A 21,684-nucleotide genomic window follows, 5' to 3' on the forward strand; every position below is an offset into this window, starting at 1 on the left:
GGTTGACATCTAAGTGCATCCTTCTCAGATGCTGCCCAACTCATTGCTTATTTTGTGCTTATTTTCATCATAAAGAATATCTTAAATAGCAGAATCTGGAGATATGGTGTTCCATTGATAGAGCGTAATTGCACCTCCAAAAAGATGGTATGCAGAGTCCAGTAGAAACACCAGTCGAAGTTGATTACTCTGAATAGTGCTGAGCTTCTCAGCCAGGTGACTGGTAAGAATTCTGCCTGATTTTAGTCATTTTTCTGGTTGGTTTGACCTTTCATTGTAGCTTTACTTGGTTGAATGTTGTCCTATATTGTGAACAGCTGCTTTCATCTCTGGCATGCAGTTTTGGAGTTCATATCTGTATCAAAGCTTTGATGAAATATCCCATTGAATGATTCTCAATGAAGCTGAACAGAATATTGTTGATAAGGTTGATATGAGTAACTCTTGCTTGATGGCACTACTAAATATCATTCTGTCACATTACTGTTGAATAGGAAGAAGCTGTAATGGTAATTGGCTTGTTTACGTTTGTCCTACTATTTGTACATGCCAGGAAGATCATTCACATTGTGATTAATAGCAGTTTGCTTGAGAAGTAGCTAGCTTTAATGCACAGGTCTGAAGTACTACTACATGTATTTCTGCTACCTGCCATACTTTCTTAATATTCCTATATTACCTCTACTCTAAGATTTTATTTAATATTATTAACCCTAGATTTGTCTGTCTTGATATTATGAATCACATTTTAATAATTTCTTTATTCATCAAATAAGTTCCAGCTTTTGCTGTACAAGGCAATTATTTTACATGCATTAACTATTAATAGCTATCTCTTACTCGTAAGCCTGTTGCTAATCAGTTAATCTTGTGAGTCAACTTGTGCCAACTACTTTAAATGTGGGTTTGCATGACATATCAACCCATTGTGGCTTTTTAGGTTTTTAAGCAACTCCTCTATTGTGAGTACAGGAAATTAGTACTGGGGTAAAAGATCAGCCATGATCTTACTGAATAGCAGAGCAGGCTCAAGGGGCCAAATAACGTTTTCCTGTTTCTATTTACTATGTCTTATATAAAGCCTTAAGTTTGTTCCTGATATTTATCATGCAAGATGTGATGATTTTAACATTCAAAAGCATTACCATAGCGCCATCTAGACATGGAAAAGGCATTGGATATTACTTGTGGCATGAAATGGGTGTTTGCAATGGAACATTTCAGTCAAATATGCTTTCAAATTTTATTGGAGAATCTGGGAACTTCCGAAGAAAGAATATAATCCAGATGTTTTGCACTGCAGTTGTTAGTTTTTATTTACTTCTGAGATGAATCAGTTCCTGATTTAGAGTCTGAGTTTTGGACGAACAGTGATTTCAGTCCAAAAACATTTCAATTTTATAATGCCATCCTTCTTCTCAAGTTTCTTCTTCTCCAGCATCACATCCTATTCCTCCTTTTTTTTGGTCTCTGAGATATTCCTAATTTTCAGAGCTCCATTGCTAATCAGTTGCCTGGATATTGAACTCTGGAAATTCCTTCATAAACCTCTTTTGCTTCTCAGAAACATCTGAGTTACTATATATTTAACTAAGCTTTTTTCACTAGATGCCCTAAAATCTCCAAGTGTCAAATGTTATTAGATAATTACTGCTTTTAATCTTCATGGAAGATTCTACAGCAATTAAAGCAGTGTATAAATGTGTTAATGCATATGTATGCAATTCCTATGTTATTTCATATTTCGAACATCTGCAGTTTTTTGCTTTTCTCACATTGCAAGTTGTTGTGAGCCACGTCAAGTATAATACTGTCATGTGAAAGGCATTCAGTAATAAAATTAAATAATGTATTTTGGAGAATTCGACTCCAGAAATGCAGTAAACAGATTTAATCTTGAAATGCTGCAATATTGTAGTATGAACAAACGTAAACTTTGAGAATTTTAACTGAGGCCCTTAAGGTTATAAAATGATTTGATTAGGTTATCCAATTCATGCTGAATATTTTGGGAAGGACTAGGAGACCTGTAGAAGCAAAAAAAAACTGGTTTAGATGTTCTGAAACACACAGTTACTAACATCTGGAATAAATTGCTGATGCAGCCAGTAAATGTAGATTTATTAAGCATTCCAAAGAGAGGTGGATGAGTTTCTGTGTGGCCAACATATCTGCGTACAAATGTGCACAATTGATATGTGAATATTGAGGAAAGTTTTTTTTCTCTTGTGTGATTAATTCTGGGGGTCTGAAAGGAATCTCCTGGTGTTTTGCCCTAATTGAAATATTTATGTCTATTTAGATACTTTTGGGAAACTGCAGACTATTCAAAGCTTTCAAATCCATGCATGCCCAAACAACACATTTTTGTTAGTTCTTCTTGCTTTTAACATCTTTCTTTGCATTCTAACTTAGTAAAATTTTGTGAGTCAGAGAATGTTTGAACAAACTCTTTTGAAGCCTCTTGCCATCTCCATTTTATGAACCTATAATATCTTTTATTCAGGTTACACATTCCTAATTGGCCCAACTAACTGTTACTCATCAATTCTCTTTCACTTGATATCTGGTGGATTTATTTGCTGTTTCTACCACGGATGTATAATTACTTATGGGCAATAGAAGAAATTTATTTCATAAGTATCTTTGATTCTATCAACAGTATCTTTCCTGGACTTGCAGGGTGAAGTAAAAATCTCTTGTTAGCTTGACTAAACCTGAGGCATTATATTTCTGTATTTTGAATAAAACTTGATCAGCTTTATTAACAATCATTCTTTTGCCTTTCATTTGAAAACTATTTTGTGACCCAAAGTCATATTCTTGTATTTGAATATGTTTCCCAACACTTCTTCCCAAACATTGCATTACTGTCTTTACTTAAATTTTCCTAACAACCTGGTTACAGGAATTGGTCATATTTTATCCTCAATTTAAAATAGATCCCTAATAACTCTCAATATATGTTATATTCTTCCATGAGTAGAACAATTAAAAAAAAATAGACTGCTTTTGTGTATTATTCTATTTCAAGCTTGGTGGAGAAGCTGGTCTTTTGCTAGCCCATGTTATTATACATCTGTATTTCTGGGGCATCTGTATTTCTGGGGCAACTGTAAAACAAGTCTGAAATGCAAGAGAAGTAGGCATAAATTGGTCTTTTTTGTTGGCGTGATGTAACAAGTGATGTATCACAGGGATCAGTGCAGGGGCTTCAACTTAAGCAGTCCACATGATTCACTTTGAAGTTTGCAAAGGTATAGTTGTTTAATTTGCCAATGATGCAAAGATAGGTAAAGTATAAGTGGTAAAGAAGACGTAGGGCTGACCCGTCTGACATAAGAATGACATGAGACATAAGTGATGTAGTTAAGTAGCTGGGCAAAGATCTGCAAATGGAATAATGTGGAAAAATGTGAAATTGTCATTTTGGCAGGAAAAATAATAAACATTTTATCTAAATGGTGAGAGATTGCAGAATTCAAAGATGCAGAGCAGAGGGACTGGGGTGATTTGCAAAAGTCTAGTAGGCAGGTACAGCGAGTAATTAAGAAAGTGAATAATGTTATTGTTTATTACTAGAGGAATTTAAAAGTAGAGGTTATGCTACAGTTAGATAGAATACTGGGGATTCCACATCTGGTATACTTTGTACTCATTTAAGGAGCTCCTTATTTAAGGAAAGATGTATTTAGTTATTGATACTCAATCAGGAGGTCATTTTGTGAGTGCTGGAGGGGTTCTCGCATTTCATTGTAATCGCATAGAACATTGTTCTAAAAGTTGGCAGATTTATTGTATTCTCCAAGATGATGAGGAAACCTTTCAGGCATACTGTAAAATTGCACACAAATTTTTGGCATCCATCAAATTTGACCATGCCTTAAAATCTCAGTAATAGCTCTCACACAAGCCTGGCTGATGTCCATAGTTTTACCCAAAACATTGCTGTGCATGTTCTAGCTTCCATTGTCTCCTGCATCCATCTCCCTTCCCTTCACTGACTGACACAGGCTCCTGATAATCAGTACCTTGATTTTAAACTTCTGGTCTTTGTTTTCATGTCCCTCCATAGATTCTCCCGTCCCTATCACTGATACCTCTGTTGCCTCTGCCCTCTTACCTACATAGCTGTCTCCTCTAACTGGCCTTTTGCTCATCTGTAGATCATTGACCATCTTGTGTTAAAATGCCAAGATCCTAAGTTCTGGAATTCCCTCCCTGACCTCTTCAATTCAATCTCTGTCCTCTTGCGATTCAAAACCTTTTTTCCTTTGACTTGCCCTTATTTACTGCCCCGCCGTTAACTTTTTGTTTCCATATAGACTTCCAGAAAGGATTTGATAAGGTTCAGTGCAAGAGATTATCAGTGAAAATGAGTCCAAGGAATTGGAAGGAGCCTCCTAGCATATATCAATAATTAGTTGTGAAGTAAATGGCATAGAATAGAGAAGAAAGATTCATTCCTTGATTGGATGGATGTGAACAAAGGCATTTGGCATCAGATTTTCATTATAATATTGCTGTAGATAGAGCAACTGACAGGACAAAGCAATAGGAGATGGAATTAAATGCAGGTCAACTATTTTAAATTTGAAAAGAGAAATTGGAATAGTTCTTAATGGTGACATATTAGGTGCTGTGGAGAAAAGACTTATTCTTTGGCAGTCCCTTGGGTTCCAGGATGACCTGCATCTACTCCAAGTCAGTGGATTGTGAGGTGATGGATGAGACCGGTGTGGAAGCTGCAAATGCTACCACAGATGAAACAGCAGGTGAATGAGTGGGTGGATGAATAGTTTGTGAGGTGGTGCACTCCATCTGCTGTTTATTCAGGGTGTCTGTGTGTTCCTGATGCATAAACTTGAGGTTCTCAAAACTATCCCAAACATTCCTTGTCCACTTTAAGCAGTTGCGTGCCAGGGATTCACAAGACTTAGTAAGGGTGCTGGATTTTCTTAAGGAAGCTTTGAGTACTTCAATCTTTTCCCCTGTCTGCCTGGTAATTTCACAACATGAACAAATATTCAGGAGTTAAGTAAAATCCCAATTGGTCTCTAATGTTCTTTAAGGAAATAAATATGGCTTAAATGTAACTTCATTCACATAGCAACAAAGTTGACCCTTAGATAGTCTTAGGAGTGGTTTGAAGGTCGGCACAACATGGTGGGCTGAAGGGCCTGTATCGTGCTGTATTGTTCTATGGTTAACTGCCTTTGAAAATGGCCAAGCAAGTTACTTGGATATATCAACCTTGGTGAATTTACAGATGGGTAATAAATTCCTTGACAGTCATGCCCCCTATCATAAAATGAATTTTAAAAGTAAAACCTGTCTCGTTGGCAAATCTTAAAAATGAAAGCTCTTTCACAAGAGGGGTATAATTCCAGAACTGACTATCTGGAAAGGTTGCAGATGCTGGATCAATTCTCTGTCTAATGTGGCTGTGGATGCTCAGCTGCCAAGTATGTTCGAGACAGACTGGACAGATCTTTAGATATTTAAGGATAGGAGTTAGTGGTGTTGAGGTAAAAATGAGCCATGATTTTACTGTATGGCAGAACCAAGGGGCTGAATGGCTTATTCCTGCTTCCATTTCTTGTGTTATAATAAGTACATGTCACCATGATCTGATTGAATGATTGAGCAGATATTGCCTTATGACATAGAAGAAGACCATTTGGTCCATCAAGACTCTGACAGCTCTCAGCTCAATCCCTCTCTTTCCTTCGCTCTCCCTCTGCCTCTCCTTGTCTCGCATGAGTATCAACTGCCCACTTCATGACCTACATCTGTTACAATGTTCCTGTACCATTGGGTTTACTGCAGGAATTGTGAAAAGAAAATGATTTCTAATTTATCTCGGTTGACAGAATTGACCAAATTATATCTAGGGCATTGGAGATCAACACTGAATGTGTTTGGAGCCCATGGTCTTTATACAATTATCCAAAAATAAATACCACTACACTTGCCATAGTTATATGTTCCATTAACAAATTTTTATGAATGGTGGTGGGGAGGAAGGATGAACATGCAGTTTTATATGAAGATGTATTGGATTCTTTTGATGAGAATTTGTGCTACCTTCTGGATTAATTGTTTAAATTTGAAATGGTGACTAGGTGGATTCTATTTTTGGGAGCAATTCTTTTATTGAGCTTATTAATTAAATTCTAACCTCTTTTTGTGAGCTTCTCTTGCTTATTGATTACTGCTGCTCATGGTTTATGTACAGGACTCCAGCACCAACGGTTAATCCCCTGTACAGGAAGCTTCAGAATTGATGCTTTTGATAAGAACAATTGATATCAAATTAATTCTCCCTTTAAAGGGGAAAGGCACTATTGATCTTGTACTATCAGAAAGGTTTTTCATCTACCATGACACCCAGCAAAAGATTTACAAGGATGTCACTGGGACTGGAGGGCTTGGGTTATAAGGAAAGGCTGGATAAGCTAGGACTTTTTCCCTTGAGTGTAGGAGGCTGAGAGGTTTTATAAACCTTAGAGGTTTATAAAATCATGAGGGGTATAGATAAAGTGAATAGCCAAAGTCTTTTCCCCAGGGTGGAGGAGCCCAAAACTAGAGGGCATAAGTTTAAAGTGAGAGGGGAAAGATTTAAAAGGGGGTTGAGGGGCAACTTTTCATAGAGTGTGGTGAGTATATGGAACGAGTTGCCAGAGGAAGTGGTAAAGGCAGGTACAATTGCAACATTTAGAAGGTATTTGGACCGGTGCATGGATAAGAAAGGTTTAGAGGGATATGGGCCAAATGTAGGCAAATGGGACTAGCTTAGACAGGCAACTTGGTCAGCAAGGATGAGTTGGGCTGAAGGGCCTCTTTTCCATGCTGTATAACTCTGACCACACGAGGGCAGCATACATATGTTACATGGTTGTGAGGAAAAAGATGCCTTCAACTTTCTGATGCTTTTAAAATTCAGTTTGGATAACTTCCTAGCTATAAGACAATTTTTTTTTTGAAGAATGATAATTCCTTATTTTACAGGAAACTTTGTCAGAATATATTTACTGAAAAGGCAAACGCCATATAGTAATTCAGCGTGAATGATGCTCAAGAAGAATGTGACAAACTACTTTGATCGCCTTGCCTTAAATTCAGTGTCCAGTGTGTACAGAGCTTGCAGAGTATATGCTGGATGCAGGAGTTTTGTCTCTTTGTTAACATTATATTGATCCAATAAAAAACAGATTTTATTCATGTTGTGATTTACTATCAATCAACCACTCAAATAAACCTCAGGATTTCAAATATATGCACTTTAACACCCCCTGAACAATATATGATCAGAACCATATTGTGAAGTGTGTATGTAGTTCAGATGTAGTTCCGTTAATAAACTCTTGATCTTTAAGATTTGTAGAAGGTTGAAGACTCATTTTTGCTTCACAATGGAATGCAAGCCATGATCCTAACCAGTAGGTCCACAACAGCCAATTTCAATGTAGGCTGTGTCAATGCTCAATTTTTTTTCACAATTAGTTTTCTTTGTTGCAGTATTGCCCATTGCCTCCACCAAGTTTCTCACTGGAGTGCAACTTTTCTACAGAACTTAGTGGGAACTGTTCAACATGTGTTTCCTCAATTCCAGATCCAAGGTCATCCCAGCCTCAATAGTTGAGATGCATTATGTAGATGGCACGTATGTTTGACCACACTCAAAGGACAAGCTCCAAGCCATCACCAACTCATTCATTGAAACATTGGAGATAATGGACAAAATGTCCACAAAACAACTGCCCTTTACCACCCTGCCCTCTCTGCAACACCACTCTCTGAAATAAAGGCGCACTGCGAGATCTGTAAAGCTTAGGCCATGTTTCATATCTTGGGCATTGTCTCTCAGTGAAGGCGGACATTGAAGATGAAATTCATAATTGGCTTGGTGCACTAGCACTGCCTTTAGTCAGCTGAGGAAAAGGGTGTTTGCAGATCAAGATCCCACGTTGCCTACTGGGCAGCAGTGATACCTGCCCTCCAATGAGCTTCTGAGATTTGGACCACCTACCACAGACACCTGAAAGTACTGGAGCAATGTTGTTTTCACAGAATCCTCCAAATCTATGGCAGGATAAATGAACTATGTCAGCATCCTTTCCCAGCTATATCTCCAGCAGGCTCTAATTACACTCTGTCTATTGGCAGGCTACATTGTCTCCACGATGGACACCAGGTTCCTGAAATGAAGTCTCTAAACCTAGCTTTGTACAGGGAAAAGATTTCCAAAATTTCTTTGTGGTTGACAAAAGGAACATCCCTATTGCTTTCTGAGAATAGAACATAGCACAGCCTAACAGAGGAACAGGCCATTCAGCCCACAATGTCTATGCCGATCATTATGCCAAATTAAACTAATCCTTTCTGCCTGCACATGATCAATATCCCTCCATTCCCTGCAAATTCATGTGCCAATCTAAAAGCCCCTGAAATAGTATTATTATATCTGCTTTCACCATTACCCGTGGCAGCCTGTTCCAGGCACCTACCACTGTCTTTGTAGAAAAAAAACTTGCCCTGCACATTTCCTTTAAACTTTTCCCCTCTCCCCTTAAACATATGTCCTCTAGTATTTGACATTTCTACTCTGGTACAAAGATTCTGACTCTATTGCTGTCTGTGCCTCTCACTATCCGACAAACTATCCATCCATCCATCCCATCAGGAACTCACTGCCCATGTTTGAGCCTGCTGGTCCAACACCGATCTGATTAGTCATCTTAGAACCCATACAATTGGAACAGAAGCAAGTCGTACTTGATTCTGAGGGACTGCCTAAGAGGAAATACTCTTGTCCTTGTGTTGAATCGTATAGGTTCAAGTTTTGCCAATGAACAAAAAAAATGGAAGCTGAGACTTCAATGCGGAAATGAAGGAATCATTTAATGTCCAAAATGCCACCTTTTGGATGAGACATGAAATCAAGACCTTGTTTGCTCTCAGCAGTTGATGTAAAAGATTCCAAAGCACAGTGGCACATGGGGCAGCACAGTGATGCAGCTAATAGAGCTGCTGTCTCAGTTTCAGTGATCCGGGTTTAATGCTGACTTCTGGTGTTGTTTGCATGTTCTCCATGAGTGTGCGGGTTTCTGAAAGATGTCAAGGTTGGTAGTTTAATTGGCTACTGTAAATTACTTCTCCTTTGTAGGTGAGCAGTTGAATCTGTGAAATATTGATGGGAATGTGGGGAAAATAAAATGAGATTAGTGTAAGATTAGTGTAAAAGGATGCTTGGTGGTTGACCATGGACCGAAGGACTGTTTCCATGCTATATAACTATGATTTTGGGGAAAAGCATGAGAGTTCTCACCAGCCAATGTTCATTCTTTATATAAGTTCCCTGTTCCCTGAGAGAAGTAGATTATCTGGTCATTGTCACATTTGTTGGGTGCTTGCTATGTGCAAATTAATAGCTAAGTTCCTTGTGTTAGAATAATGACTCCACATTTCAAAATATATTTATTTGACTACAAAGTACTTTGGAAGCCACTGGAAGTTGTGATGTAACTAACTTTGCATGTTTCTTTGAAGTATCTATTTTGGTAAGGCTCAAAGTTTTGTTAGGAATTGGATAGCTCACTTGAATCTGGTGTTCCTCGTTGGCCTACTGAGGTGCCAGTGTCGCATTTTGTAGGTACAAGCTCACCAAATACTTGCTGATATACAGATGAGGAAGATCAAGTACTCATTAAGAATAACCTACAGATAATCAACACCACCCCCACCTCTCCAAATGAGCCAAATATCTTTTTTCCACTGGGCAATTGCAGCATGTTGCCTCTCGATCCAGAATTCTCTTTTTATGTGAAGAACTCCTATTACGTCTTAAATCTCACTTTACCTAATTTAAACATTTTTTTCTCCAATACTCATAATTTTGTGTTAACTTTAAAAATTTACCTCTTCTGTACAATTAGTAGTTACGACCCAAGTTTTTCCAGTCCATCTTAAAACTCAATATTTAAGTTTCAGTCTTAAAGCGAGGACAAATCATTGACCTGAAATACAAGCTACTTTTGTCCTCATAGATACTGCCTGGCCTGCTGTATCCTTTTAGAACTGTATGTTTTAATTTGAGTTCCAGCATCTGCAGTAATTTGCAATTGTATTTTGGCAGTGTGAATTTTTTTAAGACTTGAACGTCTCATCAGTGTTCCTGGGACCAGAGCTTGTGTGGTCTGGCTCGGATCCTTTATAATTTGAGCATGCCCTTGAATAGGGCTTAACCGATATAGCTGAATGCTCCTCTGTGCATGGGTATATTAATTGTTGAAATTACTAAGATCTCTTTCATCTCCTTACATCATGTGTTTTAACAAGATTCATGAAGCATATATCATTTACCTCTCTAAATTATGTTTGGCATTATGCTACCTAAGTAATACATTTTGTTTGGTTCACTTTGTGTTTTCTGAGCTATGTTGTCAAATTCAGCTGGACGTTTAGCTTTCATCTGCACATATGATTAATTTTCACTGAGTTTCTGAATCCAATTCATTAATGTAAACTAGAAATTATAGCGATCATTTGGGGCTTCCTACTTAACCCTTCGCACTCCCATCTTACATATACCTGGATGTTTCTGTGTACTTTGACTTAATTCCACTCTGGTTTTCTGGATTCTGAGGTGCAGGGGTGGATAGTTTGTGAGGTGCTCTGCTCCTCCTGCTGCTTGTATAAGGCCTCTGTGTGCTCCTAATACATAGTGTTGTGGTTCTCAATACCATCCCAAGTGCTTCTCCTCCACTTTGAATGGTAATGGACCAGAGCTTCTAGGAGTCGGTGGAAGAAGATAAAGTTCAGTTGTTTGAAAGTGTCATGCATTGCTCAGCCATTGCATTCTCACTGTTCGAACAAGGCTGTGGATTCAACTTGCATCCCCAAAGGCAAATGCATGTTATTTTTCTTTCCTTTTTCTTCCTTGTTTTTGCTTTAGTTGTATCCCAACTTTTTCCTCCTCTCCTAAAGTTTCATATCTATTCCATTCCCCTTGTGTTATCAGTATTTTTTGACAAACATGACTTTAACAAGTTTATGGAAGATGCTGAAAATTTTTATCTTTAATTTTAGATTTTAATCAAAAATCATGTGGACTGAATTTGAGCATTTTAACTTCCCTTTACTTCTTCAAGGTGTGAGGTGTTGGCTCTAGATTTTTACAGCTTGAATTTAATTTGCAGATTGCAGCCTGTCAACACAGTACAGCTTTTCATTTCATACACCTTAACATCATTTTCCCTCTAAGATCTCATTGCTGCTGTAAATATCGTAACAGTTTTATTTTTTCAAAGCTCTTTGTTTTAGTAGAAACAAAACCTAAATTTGCCTCTTTCCCTCTTCCAACTTTAGAGATTTTCTGCCTCGAGGACCAGGCATTGTTACAAGACGGCCTCTCATTTTGCAACTGGTTAATTCTACTGCAGGTAATGTATTCTACTGAATATTTCTAAATTGTTAAGTTCAAGATTGTTACCAGAGGGAACAAAATTGTTGTGTGGAGACTGGATTCTAGTATGATTTTTGACTCTCTATTTTCCCATCAAGGTGAAGATGACATCTCTACATTTTTTGAAATAACAAAGTACTCTACAGGGGAGGCAGCATCTGTGGAGAGAAAAATTGTTTCAGTCAATAATCTTCCACCAGAACTGGAAAAATTTAGAGATGAGATGCAGAGAAAGTTGTCGGAGGAGCATAATTTTGTCTGCAGCTGATTTTTTTTTTGTTCTTCATTGTTATTGCCATCTATTCTTAAGGTGGATGTAGAAGGTCTTACTGCATACTTGAAAGAGGAACAAGGTCTTTTTCTTTACAAAGGTATTTCTAAAGTAGGGGTAAAGCAGGCACCAATCTGTGGAATGCCTGTTGACTTAATGAACTTTTCATGGAATTGTGTCTCTGTTTGTCCTACTAAGATTGTCCATTAGTGGCTACCTTTTTATGTGTTTTTCACCTTGATATGACTGCTGATGGTGCCTCCTGTGTCAAAGAAACCTTTTCTGTTCAGCCTTACTCATGTTTAGTGTCCTATATTTATAGTTTAGTCATTAACTATTTTTTCCTTCGTTATAGAATATGCTGAATTCCTACATTGTAAAGGAAAAAAGTTTACTGATTTTGAAGAAGTGTGTCGTGAAATTGAAGTAGAAACTGACAGGGCAACTGGAACAAACAAAGGGATTTCATCAATACCCATTAACCTGAGAATCTACTCACCAAATGGTATGTTAAAAAGGTGAAACAGAACTTTACTTCCATGTATTTTAAGATGACTGTGCACTGATTCCATGTGACACTTCTGTGCAGAAAGCTGCATTTGGGAGAGATCTTGCCATTTGTAAGTGGTAAATTTAAGGAGCTACACCCGGGATTGGTTTGTTCCAGTTTACAAATAAATTTGGTTCCTAACTTGGTAGGAAAGGGAAATAGTACAATTTAGATCAAATTAAAGGATGATGGTTTAAAAAAACCTGTAGGACTATTAACTAATGAAAATTGCCTAGCTTTAAAGAACCCGATAACATGTGCCAATGTTCGCTGAAAGAAGTGCAGTACTTGAACTTGGATTGCCAAATCCAGGGAAGCACTACTCAGTTCATATAAGACTAGGAGCATTCAACACAGAGAATTCACGGGCAGTATATTTGTAAATGCTTGTTAAATGTGTATCATAGGTGAAAGATGAATGCTGCTTATGTGGACCCATGAAACAACACAGGTTTGGACATGCAATTGCCTAATGGTTCTTGGTTGCTATTAATCATTCAGTGTCGAACAGCTTTTGCACCATGGTTTGCAACCAGTGGTGTGTTGGTACCTCTGTTGTTAACTTACGGTTTGGACTTGGGTATGGGTGTTGCAATATTTAAGTTAACAGACAGCATATTATACTGGGAAATATAAATATACTGGGTAAATATACTGGGACAGCAAATATACTGGGATGCATATTAAGTGGTAAAACTTAAAAAGGAGTGACAGAGCTGATCAACTTAGATGAACTCATATTTCATAAACTCATACCACACGGGAACAGGTCCTTCATCCCACTAAATCTGCACCAATCATCGAACACCCATTTGTACTAAATTTAAACTAATCCCATGCTGTAATATGTTGTGCTCCTAGGTTGAGATTACAAATGCAAATGAAGTCCCTTAAAATTTCCTGCTGTGGTCAAATGAGTTTCATCCCAATTTAAATCACAGTTCTATCTCGACTGATGTTTGGACATTGTCACAGTTCAGGGTCTTCCCCCATCATCTGTTTGTGCTTGTAGTTATCTAGCAATTTCCATGAGCACAATGGGGTATTTTAAGAACACAATTACTGACCTTTATTCATCACTTCTATAAGAGTAGACAAGCAGGCATAATAATTAAGCTGCTTACAGGGTGCCAGCCTATGAAAGTAGCATATTACCATCATGAACCATACAGGCTAAAATTGACCAAAGGTGTTGCTGGGGAAATAAAACTTGAAGGAAAAATTGCCATGATGGGAAGGTTGGAAGTCGAGGGATAAATTTGCATATATTAGTTCTCAGAGTTGCTTTTGCACTTTACTTCACAGAAGTGGATGATCCTGGTGGCTCAGCAGTCAGAGTCTTCAGCCGTTTATTTGTCTCAATCCTTGTACTGTACATAAATGTTTCAAATAAACTTTGCCTTATTTCATTTCCTAATACAGACTTTAATCAATTGCCTGTAAGCAACCTGTTCTTTGTTTTGAAATGCAAGCATTGCTTTTGTATTTATTCTATATTAAAAAAAAGTGCATAAATGTTAACACAAAATAGATTTATGGCATATTTTGTTAGAACAGATAGAAAATATGTTCTCACGTGATTTAATATTTTAATTTAGTAATTTTGGTGAAGTTGTAGGAAAACCATGTCATTAATTCAAAAAGTGTAGGAGACTGAATACCAGTGCTTGTACTGTGGCAATATCTATTATGCAAATTGAGTCATCAGAAATGTAAATCTAACTAAATATCCGTGCTAGATAATAATGAATTTTTGTTCTTTAGTCTTTCCAACATGTACATGTGAACAGTGTTGCGCAGCAAAAGGAATTAATGCAGCCCTCTTTTGCTGAAGAATCAATTCAAATTAATTATTTTATGTAGAGTATTTAAACATTCTTCCTTTTGGAGAATACAACCAGGCACAATTTAGGAGAACAGTTACTAGAAATTTAACTGTTTTAGGTAGAGGACAATACTTCTCTTTTAGTTAAGAAAAAATTTCACCAAGGATAAACAGCGATGAGAATCATCTTGAAATTAAAGAAGAGCTGAATGCCAAAAATGTAACGAAGGAGATTGGCAATAGGAGAGAGGAGTATGGAAAGAAAGATGCTGATTTTGGGAAAGAGATTAAAAAGGCAATTTGGAAGGAAAACAGAATATATTAAATAAAAATAGCAAAAAATATTAAAAGAACATAGATGATAAAAAGAACAGATGATACTAAAACATCTCGGAGGATCTATCCTGGGCCCGACACATCGATGCAATCACGAAGAAGGCACGCCAGTGGCTCTACTTTGTTAGGAGTTTGAAGAGATCTGGTATTTCACCAAAGACTCTTGTAAATTTCTATGAATGTACGGTGGAGAGCTTTCTGGCTGGTTGCATCAGAGGCTGGTATGGGGGCTCCAATGCACAGGATCAAATGTGGCTGCAGAGGGTTTTAAACTCAGTCATCTCCATTATGGGCCCAACTCTCCCCACCATCGAGGACATCTTCAAGAGGCAGTGCTTCAAGAAGGCAGCATCCATCACTAAAGACCCTTACCATCTGGGACATGCCCTCTCCTCGTTACTACCATTGGGGAGAAGGTACAGGAGCCTGAAGACCCACACTCAACGATTTAGGAACAGCTTCTTCTCCTCTGCCATCGGATTACTGAACAGTTCATGAACTCATGAGTACTACCTCATTATTCCTCTTTTTTGTACTATTTATTTATTTCGTAATTTATAGTAATTTTATGTCTTTGCACTGTACTTCTGCCGCAAAACAACAAATTTCACGACATAAAAGTCGGTGATAATAAACCTGATTCTGAAAAGAATGAGATTCATCCAGTTTACGATTCACCAGTGTAGCAGCTGTGTAACAATGAAAGTGAAGTTTTTGGCAAATTATGGCAATGAATTATTACCAGTTAATATACAAAATAAAAGTAATGTCAAAAAAAGAATCTTAGTAGTGGAAAAATTTGGAATCCAAGGCCCAAAGACCCCTTTTTCTTCCCAATCGTGCCTCATGACCACTTCTCATGTTGAGATATATTGTAGCGGTTGCTACCGCGGAATAAAACAAGGCTCTACTCGGAGGATTGCCAAACAGAACTGGTTTATTTTCCCGCCTTGCGCGGGCCCTTTAAGGGAGAATGTTCCCGCCCAAAACAACCGGCAATGACGTAAGTCCTACGTCATCAGGACTTTCCCGCGCGCGGGTTCTCCCTGTCGCTCGGAAAGACGAGGCCCGCCGCCATCTTGGGCCTCGTCGCTCCGACGCCGCACGACCCGACTGCCGAGCCGGTTCGCCTGACTAGACGGTGAGTCGCCACAATATACTCTTTTCTAAAAAAACTACTATGTTGTTAATTAAATGAATCAATGCTAACTGTTTCACAACATGTTAAGAGAATCTGATCCATCAATTAGCTAATTGCTTATTGAAATATTATTTCTGCTGATTAGTTTTGATTTTACCCTCCAAGTGCAGATTGTGTTCTGTGTCTGGCTTTTGTAGCTGAGATGAAATAGCTTGTCCTAATCTAAATGAATCACTTAAAATTCTAAGCATACTCCAAGCTACATCATGAGAACGGATTTTATTAATCAGAGATCAACCTTCTGTAGCTCTTAACCTTTACAAGAAAAGGGCTCTTTAAAAATAGTACCAGTGTAGAAACAAAAATCTCTTTCTGTAAACACCAGCCTGTTTTGTCAGCTAAAGCCTATCAAACTATATTTTGAGGCCTTTATTTGTTGCCCTTCAGTGCCTCTTGACCTGGGCACTGAATTCAAACATGGCAAAGTTGCTCCCACTATGTTAATCTGGTGTCCAAATTAGGAGAGCTGTCCCAAAATCTGACGTGGTCATCCTTACAGAAATATCATTCACCAACAAGGTGACAAAATCCTCCAGGACAATTCTTTAGTACTTCCTGTCCCATTGGCAGGTAGACCACTAGGATGTGGCACAATGGTATAGAAGTGGAAAAAAATAGTTCTGGAAGTCCTCAAGATTGACTTCCAATCCCAGGAAGTTCATGTCATCAGGTCAAACACAGGAAAGGAAATCTAGAAATACCACCTACCATCCTCTCTCAGCTAGTAGATCAAAGCTTCTCTGTGTTGAGCAACATTTGGAAGAAGCACTGAAGGTAGCAAGGGCACAGAATGCACAAGAGCACATGGTAGTGCCACTGGTTCTCAAGCTGGCTGAGTCCTTAAGGATGTAGTTGCTAGATGGGGTCCATAACTGGCAGTGAGTGATCCAACACAAAAGATAAACCTACCAAACCATTCTTCAACAATCTACTTATGACAGATGCACCTGTTCACCACACAGGCCTTGTGGAGACAAAAGTCCTGTCTTCACACCAAGACACAACCATTGTGTTGTATGGAACCACAATTGTGTTAAACGAATCTGGCATCCATGGGGTGCTGTGGGCCAGCAGCAGCAGACGTGAATACTGCTATATCTCCAAGCTCATGGCATTGTCTGTACTTCACTCAGCTATTACTTTCAAACCAGGATATCAATGCTGGTTCAATGGAGTGTGCAGAAGGGCATGCTAGTAGCAGCACTGGAGAATCCTAAAGCTAAGGTACCTGTCTGGTAAAGGTGCAGCACAAAACTATGTGCATGCTTAAACAGCGTGCAATAGATGGAGCTGAGCAATCTCTCAACTAATGTTTCTGATCAACACTCTGCATTCATGTCACATGTTGCCTTTTAATGGTTGTGGGTAATTAAACAACAGCCAGGAAGAGGAAGAGTCAAGAAGATATCCACCCACAGCAATATTGGGGTCCACCATGTGAGTGCTTAAGGAAAGGCCGAAGCATTCAGAACCACGTTGGATCAGAAGGTGTAGATAATCCATCTTGGCTTTCTCCTGTGATTCTTGCCCTTATGGAGTCAGACTTCAACTGACTTGATACATTCTACTTGATTTTTAAAAAATGGCTGAGAGTACTGGATAAAACAAAGGTTATGGAAGCAGACAAAGTCCCAGCAGTAGTACTGAAGACCTACTCCAGAACTAGCTGTGTCTCTAGCCAAGCTCTGGTAGCAGTTACAACACTGGCATCTACCCAACAATTTGGAAAATTGTCCAGGTACGTCCTGTAGTTGGGACGTATTCAGCCTGGCTAATTACTGCCTAATTAATCCACTCTCAACCATCAACAAAACAATCAAATTTGTTGTTAGCAATGCTGGAAATCTGAAATAAAAACAGAAAATGCTGGAAACATTTCATGATCTGAAATGTTAACTCTGTTTCTCTTTCCACAGATACTGCCTGACCTACTGAATGTTTTCAGCATTTTTTGTTTGTTATTTCATTCACACCAGTAACCTTACTGATGCACAGTTTTGATTTCACCAAGGCCAGTTGACTCGACCTCATCATAATTCAAAAGTGGACCAAAGAGCTGAATTTCAGAGATGAGGTGAGAGTGACTGCCTTTGTCATCAAGGCAGCATTTAACCGATTGTGGTATCAAAGAACCCTGGTAAAATTGAGGTCAATGGACATTGAGGGGTAAACATTCCAGTGGTGAGAGTCATGCCTTGCACAGAGGAAAAAGGTTGTTGTTGTTTGTGGTCAATTACTCCAGCCCAGGAGATCAATGTGGCAGTTCCCCAGGTCAGTATCCTGCGTCCATCTGCTTCATCAGTGACCTTCCTTCCATCATAAGGTTAGAAATGGGGATGTACCTGATGATTGGATGATGTTCAATTCTATTTTAATTCCTCTGGAAATGAAGCAGTTTAATCCTGTGTGCTGCAAGATTGAGGCATGGCTGATAAATTGCAAGTAATATTTGTGCCACAAAGTGCCAATAAGTGAGATTCTCATTGTATTGTGGAGGGCCGTGGCTGTCACGTGACAACACTGCCCACTACTGGCCTTTTTGAACTACCTGGGGTGGGCCCTCCAGCTCTATAAAGAGTGCCACATGTGCCCGGTTCTCACTCTTTGATTGCTCCGAGGGATTAATCCTGCTTCATCCCAGGCTGAGGAACTGTGGAACGGCACTGGAGAGATCGTTGGTAAGGTGTGCACTTCAAGAGGGTTAGGAGCATTCTAGTTGCTATTTCCAGTAGTGTAGAGCCATGCCTGCACTGAGTCAAGGGGTGGCGGGTATCGTATTGCTTTTCCTTGATTGTCTGTACCCAGTTTGTTGTATGTGTGTGTGTGTGTGTATGTGTGTGTGTGTGTGTATTTTACCCTCGTTGTGATTTTCCCACGCTCACTATCACTGGTGCATGTGTGTTGCCCTGTTACCTTTTTTCCGCGTTTGTCTTTGTAAATAAATCATTTATCTCTAAGACTGTGTTCCGAGTCCTTGTTCTTCGAGACCTCGAATCTGTTTCATAACACTCACCAACTCTCCTTGACATTCAGTGGCACTCCTATCATTGAGTCCCCCACCATCAACTTTTCTTGGGATCCAAATTGGCCATACACTCAACTGGACCAGCCACGTAAATACTGTGCCAACAGGAGCAGCTCAGAGGTTGGATATCCTATAGTGAGTGACTCATCTCCTGACACCCAAACCTTTTCCTTTATCAACAAGTTATAAGTCAGGATTGTTATGGAATACTCTCCATTTACCAGGATGAGTGCAGCTCTAACAGTAGTTAAGATTGACAACATCCATGAAAAAGCAGCAGCTTGATTTGTACCCCATCCACCGTTCTAAACATTTATTGCCTCTGCCACTGGTACATGGAGGCTGTGGTATGTACCATCTACAGAATGAACTGCAGTTACTCATCCAGGCTACTTTGATATTACCTCTCAAATCTGCAACATCTACCACTGGGAAGGACAAAGGGCAGCAGGAGTATGGGAACAGCTGTGTGTTCCCTTTTAAGTCGTATACAATCCTATCTGAGAAATATATCACTCTTCCATCATTATCGCTGGGTCTACATACTGGAGCTCCCAACCCAACAGCACTCTGGGGTAACCTTCACCACAAGAACTGCAGCAGTTCAAGGTGGTGGTGAACCACCACCAAAACCTCAAGAACAAAAGGGGATGGGTAATAAATGCACACCTTGCCTGTGAGGCCGAGAACCAAAAGAAGGACTAAATAAAAAAAGTAATGCTGATTTCGGAGCTAAAATTGGCCTGATTTAATGTTTAATTATTTTATGCCCTAATCGTGACACTGAAATGGAGCTGGGAAATCTTTGTCCTTCTGTTGCATTGAGGAAAGCAATAATGGTTGTTTATCTTTTTGTTTTTACAGTGCTAAACTTGACCTTAATTGACTTGCCTGGTATCACAAAAGTGCCAGTAGGAGATCAACCAGCCGATATTGAGTACCAAATCAGAGACATGATTATGCAGTTCATCATTCGAAAAAATTGCCTTATTTTGGCCGTAACACCAGCTAACACCGACTTGGCTAATTCAGATGCACTTAAGTTAGCTAAGGATGTTGATCCTCAAGGTAAGGGATTCTTTCCCCATCCTGCTTAACCTTTAGCAGTTAGCCTGCCAGGAAATCTTTGATTTTTGGATAGGCTATTAATTTTTTTAAAAATTTTGATACTGACAAAGGGATCATATTTCAAAGCACAAAACGCGGAGGTTGTTGCAGGATGTGTTGTCTGCTCTATTAGTATCTTTGTGTCAGTAGGATTTTTTTTCATTTTTGTTTCAGGATCAGCTTCTTCCCCTTTGCCATCAGATTTCTGAACGGTCCCATAAACACTACCTCCTAATTCCTCTTTTGCATTATTTATTTATTTTTGTAACTTATAGTAATTTTTATGTCTTGCACTGTACTGCTGCTGCAAAGCAACAAATCTCACAACATATGTCTGATAATAAATCTGATTCTGATTTTACACATGTCACCAATCATTTTGTACATTTTGTGTCACATTGTTTATGGAATTTGGAGGATGGGGGTAGGGTCTTGTGGAGGAGGAGGAAAATGCCGTTCCAAAAAGTAATGCTGGTCATAGAACACCTTTAACATCAAATTATTGTCATTGAATAACTCTGAGCTCTCAGATCCCTTACGATTTCAGTAGATAAGCCAAAATGTAGATGGCTCGACTCTGAAGTCCAGGAAGACTGCAGCTTCAAGATAGAAGTCTGTTTAGGTCTCACTTTATAAGTTGAGCTTTTATTTCAAGTCTTCTTGAAAATGACTTACCATCTGTAGGATGCCATACCTGTGGAATACTGTGATATACTGTGTGAATCTTCCTCTCATTACTTGGAGCCATGTAACTCATACAGTTAATCTGCTATCTAGTGTCTGCTTTTGAATATAGAGTCAGGCACTGGCAGTTCTGTAGGAGGAGCGTTGTGACAACTTTCTGTCCAATTTTCTGCCTTTTGGGGGAATTTAAAGATGCATGGTTTGACATCACCCCGAGAGGTATTGGCAAGAAGAAAAAAAAACTTGAGGAAGACAGATCGAATTTGTGGTCCACTGGTCTGCAGTACTTTATATTGGTGCTGCAATATGTTTGGCATTATGTCAGACCTGACGTCAAATATTTAAAAAGTTGGTTCCCTATTACATATAATCATTTTTTAGTGTTATTTAATGCTGTTTTTAGGTATTTGTATATCTGTAGCTGAAACATTCAGTTTCCCTGGAGCATTATGGTTGGTTGATGATATTTACCAGAAATTTATTTATGTAACTACATCAATTAACTTCAGTTTAATTAACTTCTCATTTAACAACTTATTTCTTCTGATTTGAACAGGTTTGCGAACAATTGGTGTGATTACCAAGCTTGATCTAATGGATGAGGGTACAGATGCCAGGAATGTTTTGGAGAACAAGCTCTTGCCTCTTCGCAGAGGTATTTCATATAAATAGGTCATTGTAGTTGGTGCTTAATTTTCAGAGTGTTGGATATCTAAAACAACAGCAATCTTATTAATTTAATGATGTATGTGCATTCAAAAGCAATTTTTCTTTGACATTATAGTTGCTGAGATTATAATGTAGTTTGATTAAAGGAATTAAGCTTTGTCTGGCCTTGCTAATATTTGTAAAATGTGCTTTTCATTACATTGGTGGTACATTGTGGTGGTGGAGGCAGGAGGCATCGTACCTAGATCAGCATTTAAATCACTAAGTCATTGAAGGCTACAGACCAAGTATTGGTTAGTGTGATTAGTATAGATGGGTAGTTGATGGTCAGCATGGATATTGGTGGCAGAAGGGCTGTTTCTGTGCTGTATGACTCCGTGGTTATACCAGAACCCATTTATGCAATACTGCAGGTCTGTGTGTCATGCATTCATGTGTTGATCTCTTAGTTAATGACAGCAGTCAGCTATCCTGTAGATGTGCAGCAATGAATGAACTCAAGACAATATAAGATTCCAAAACTCCCAATGTGAATATTTTTGGGTTGCT

At 38.7% G+C, this 21,684-nt stretch overlaps 1 protein-coding gene across 1 annotated transcript in view; it reads left to right on the top strand.

Moving 5' to 3' along the window:
• LOC127567864 (dynamin-3-like) overlaps positions 1 to 21,684 on the top strand; it is a 162,294-nt gene that overhangs the window by 19,826 nt on the left and 120,784 nt on the right. The window contains exons 2-5 of the mRNA XM_052011015.1: positions 11,371 to 11,444; positions 12,094 to 12,243; positions 19,540 to 19,743; positions 21,023 to 21,121. Coding sequence (XP_051866975.1) covers positions 11,371 to 11,444; positions 12,094 to 12,243; positions 19,540 to 19,743; positions 21,023 to 21,121 — 527 coding nt within the window. The remainder of the gene's footprint in view (positions 1 to 11,370; positions 11,445 to 12,093; positions 12,244 to 19,539; positions 19,744 to 21,022; positions 21,122 to 21,684) is intronic.

This window comes from Pristis pectinata, chromosome 3, assembly GCF_009764475.1.
Source record: "Pristis pectinata isolate sPriPec2 chromosome 3, sPriPec2.1.pri, whole genome shotgun sequence".
NCBI classification, from domain to species: domain Eukaryota; kingdom Metazoa; phylum Chordata; class Chondrichthyes; order Rhinopristiformes; family Pristidae; genus Pristis; species Pristis pectinata.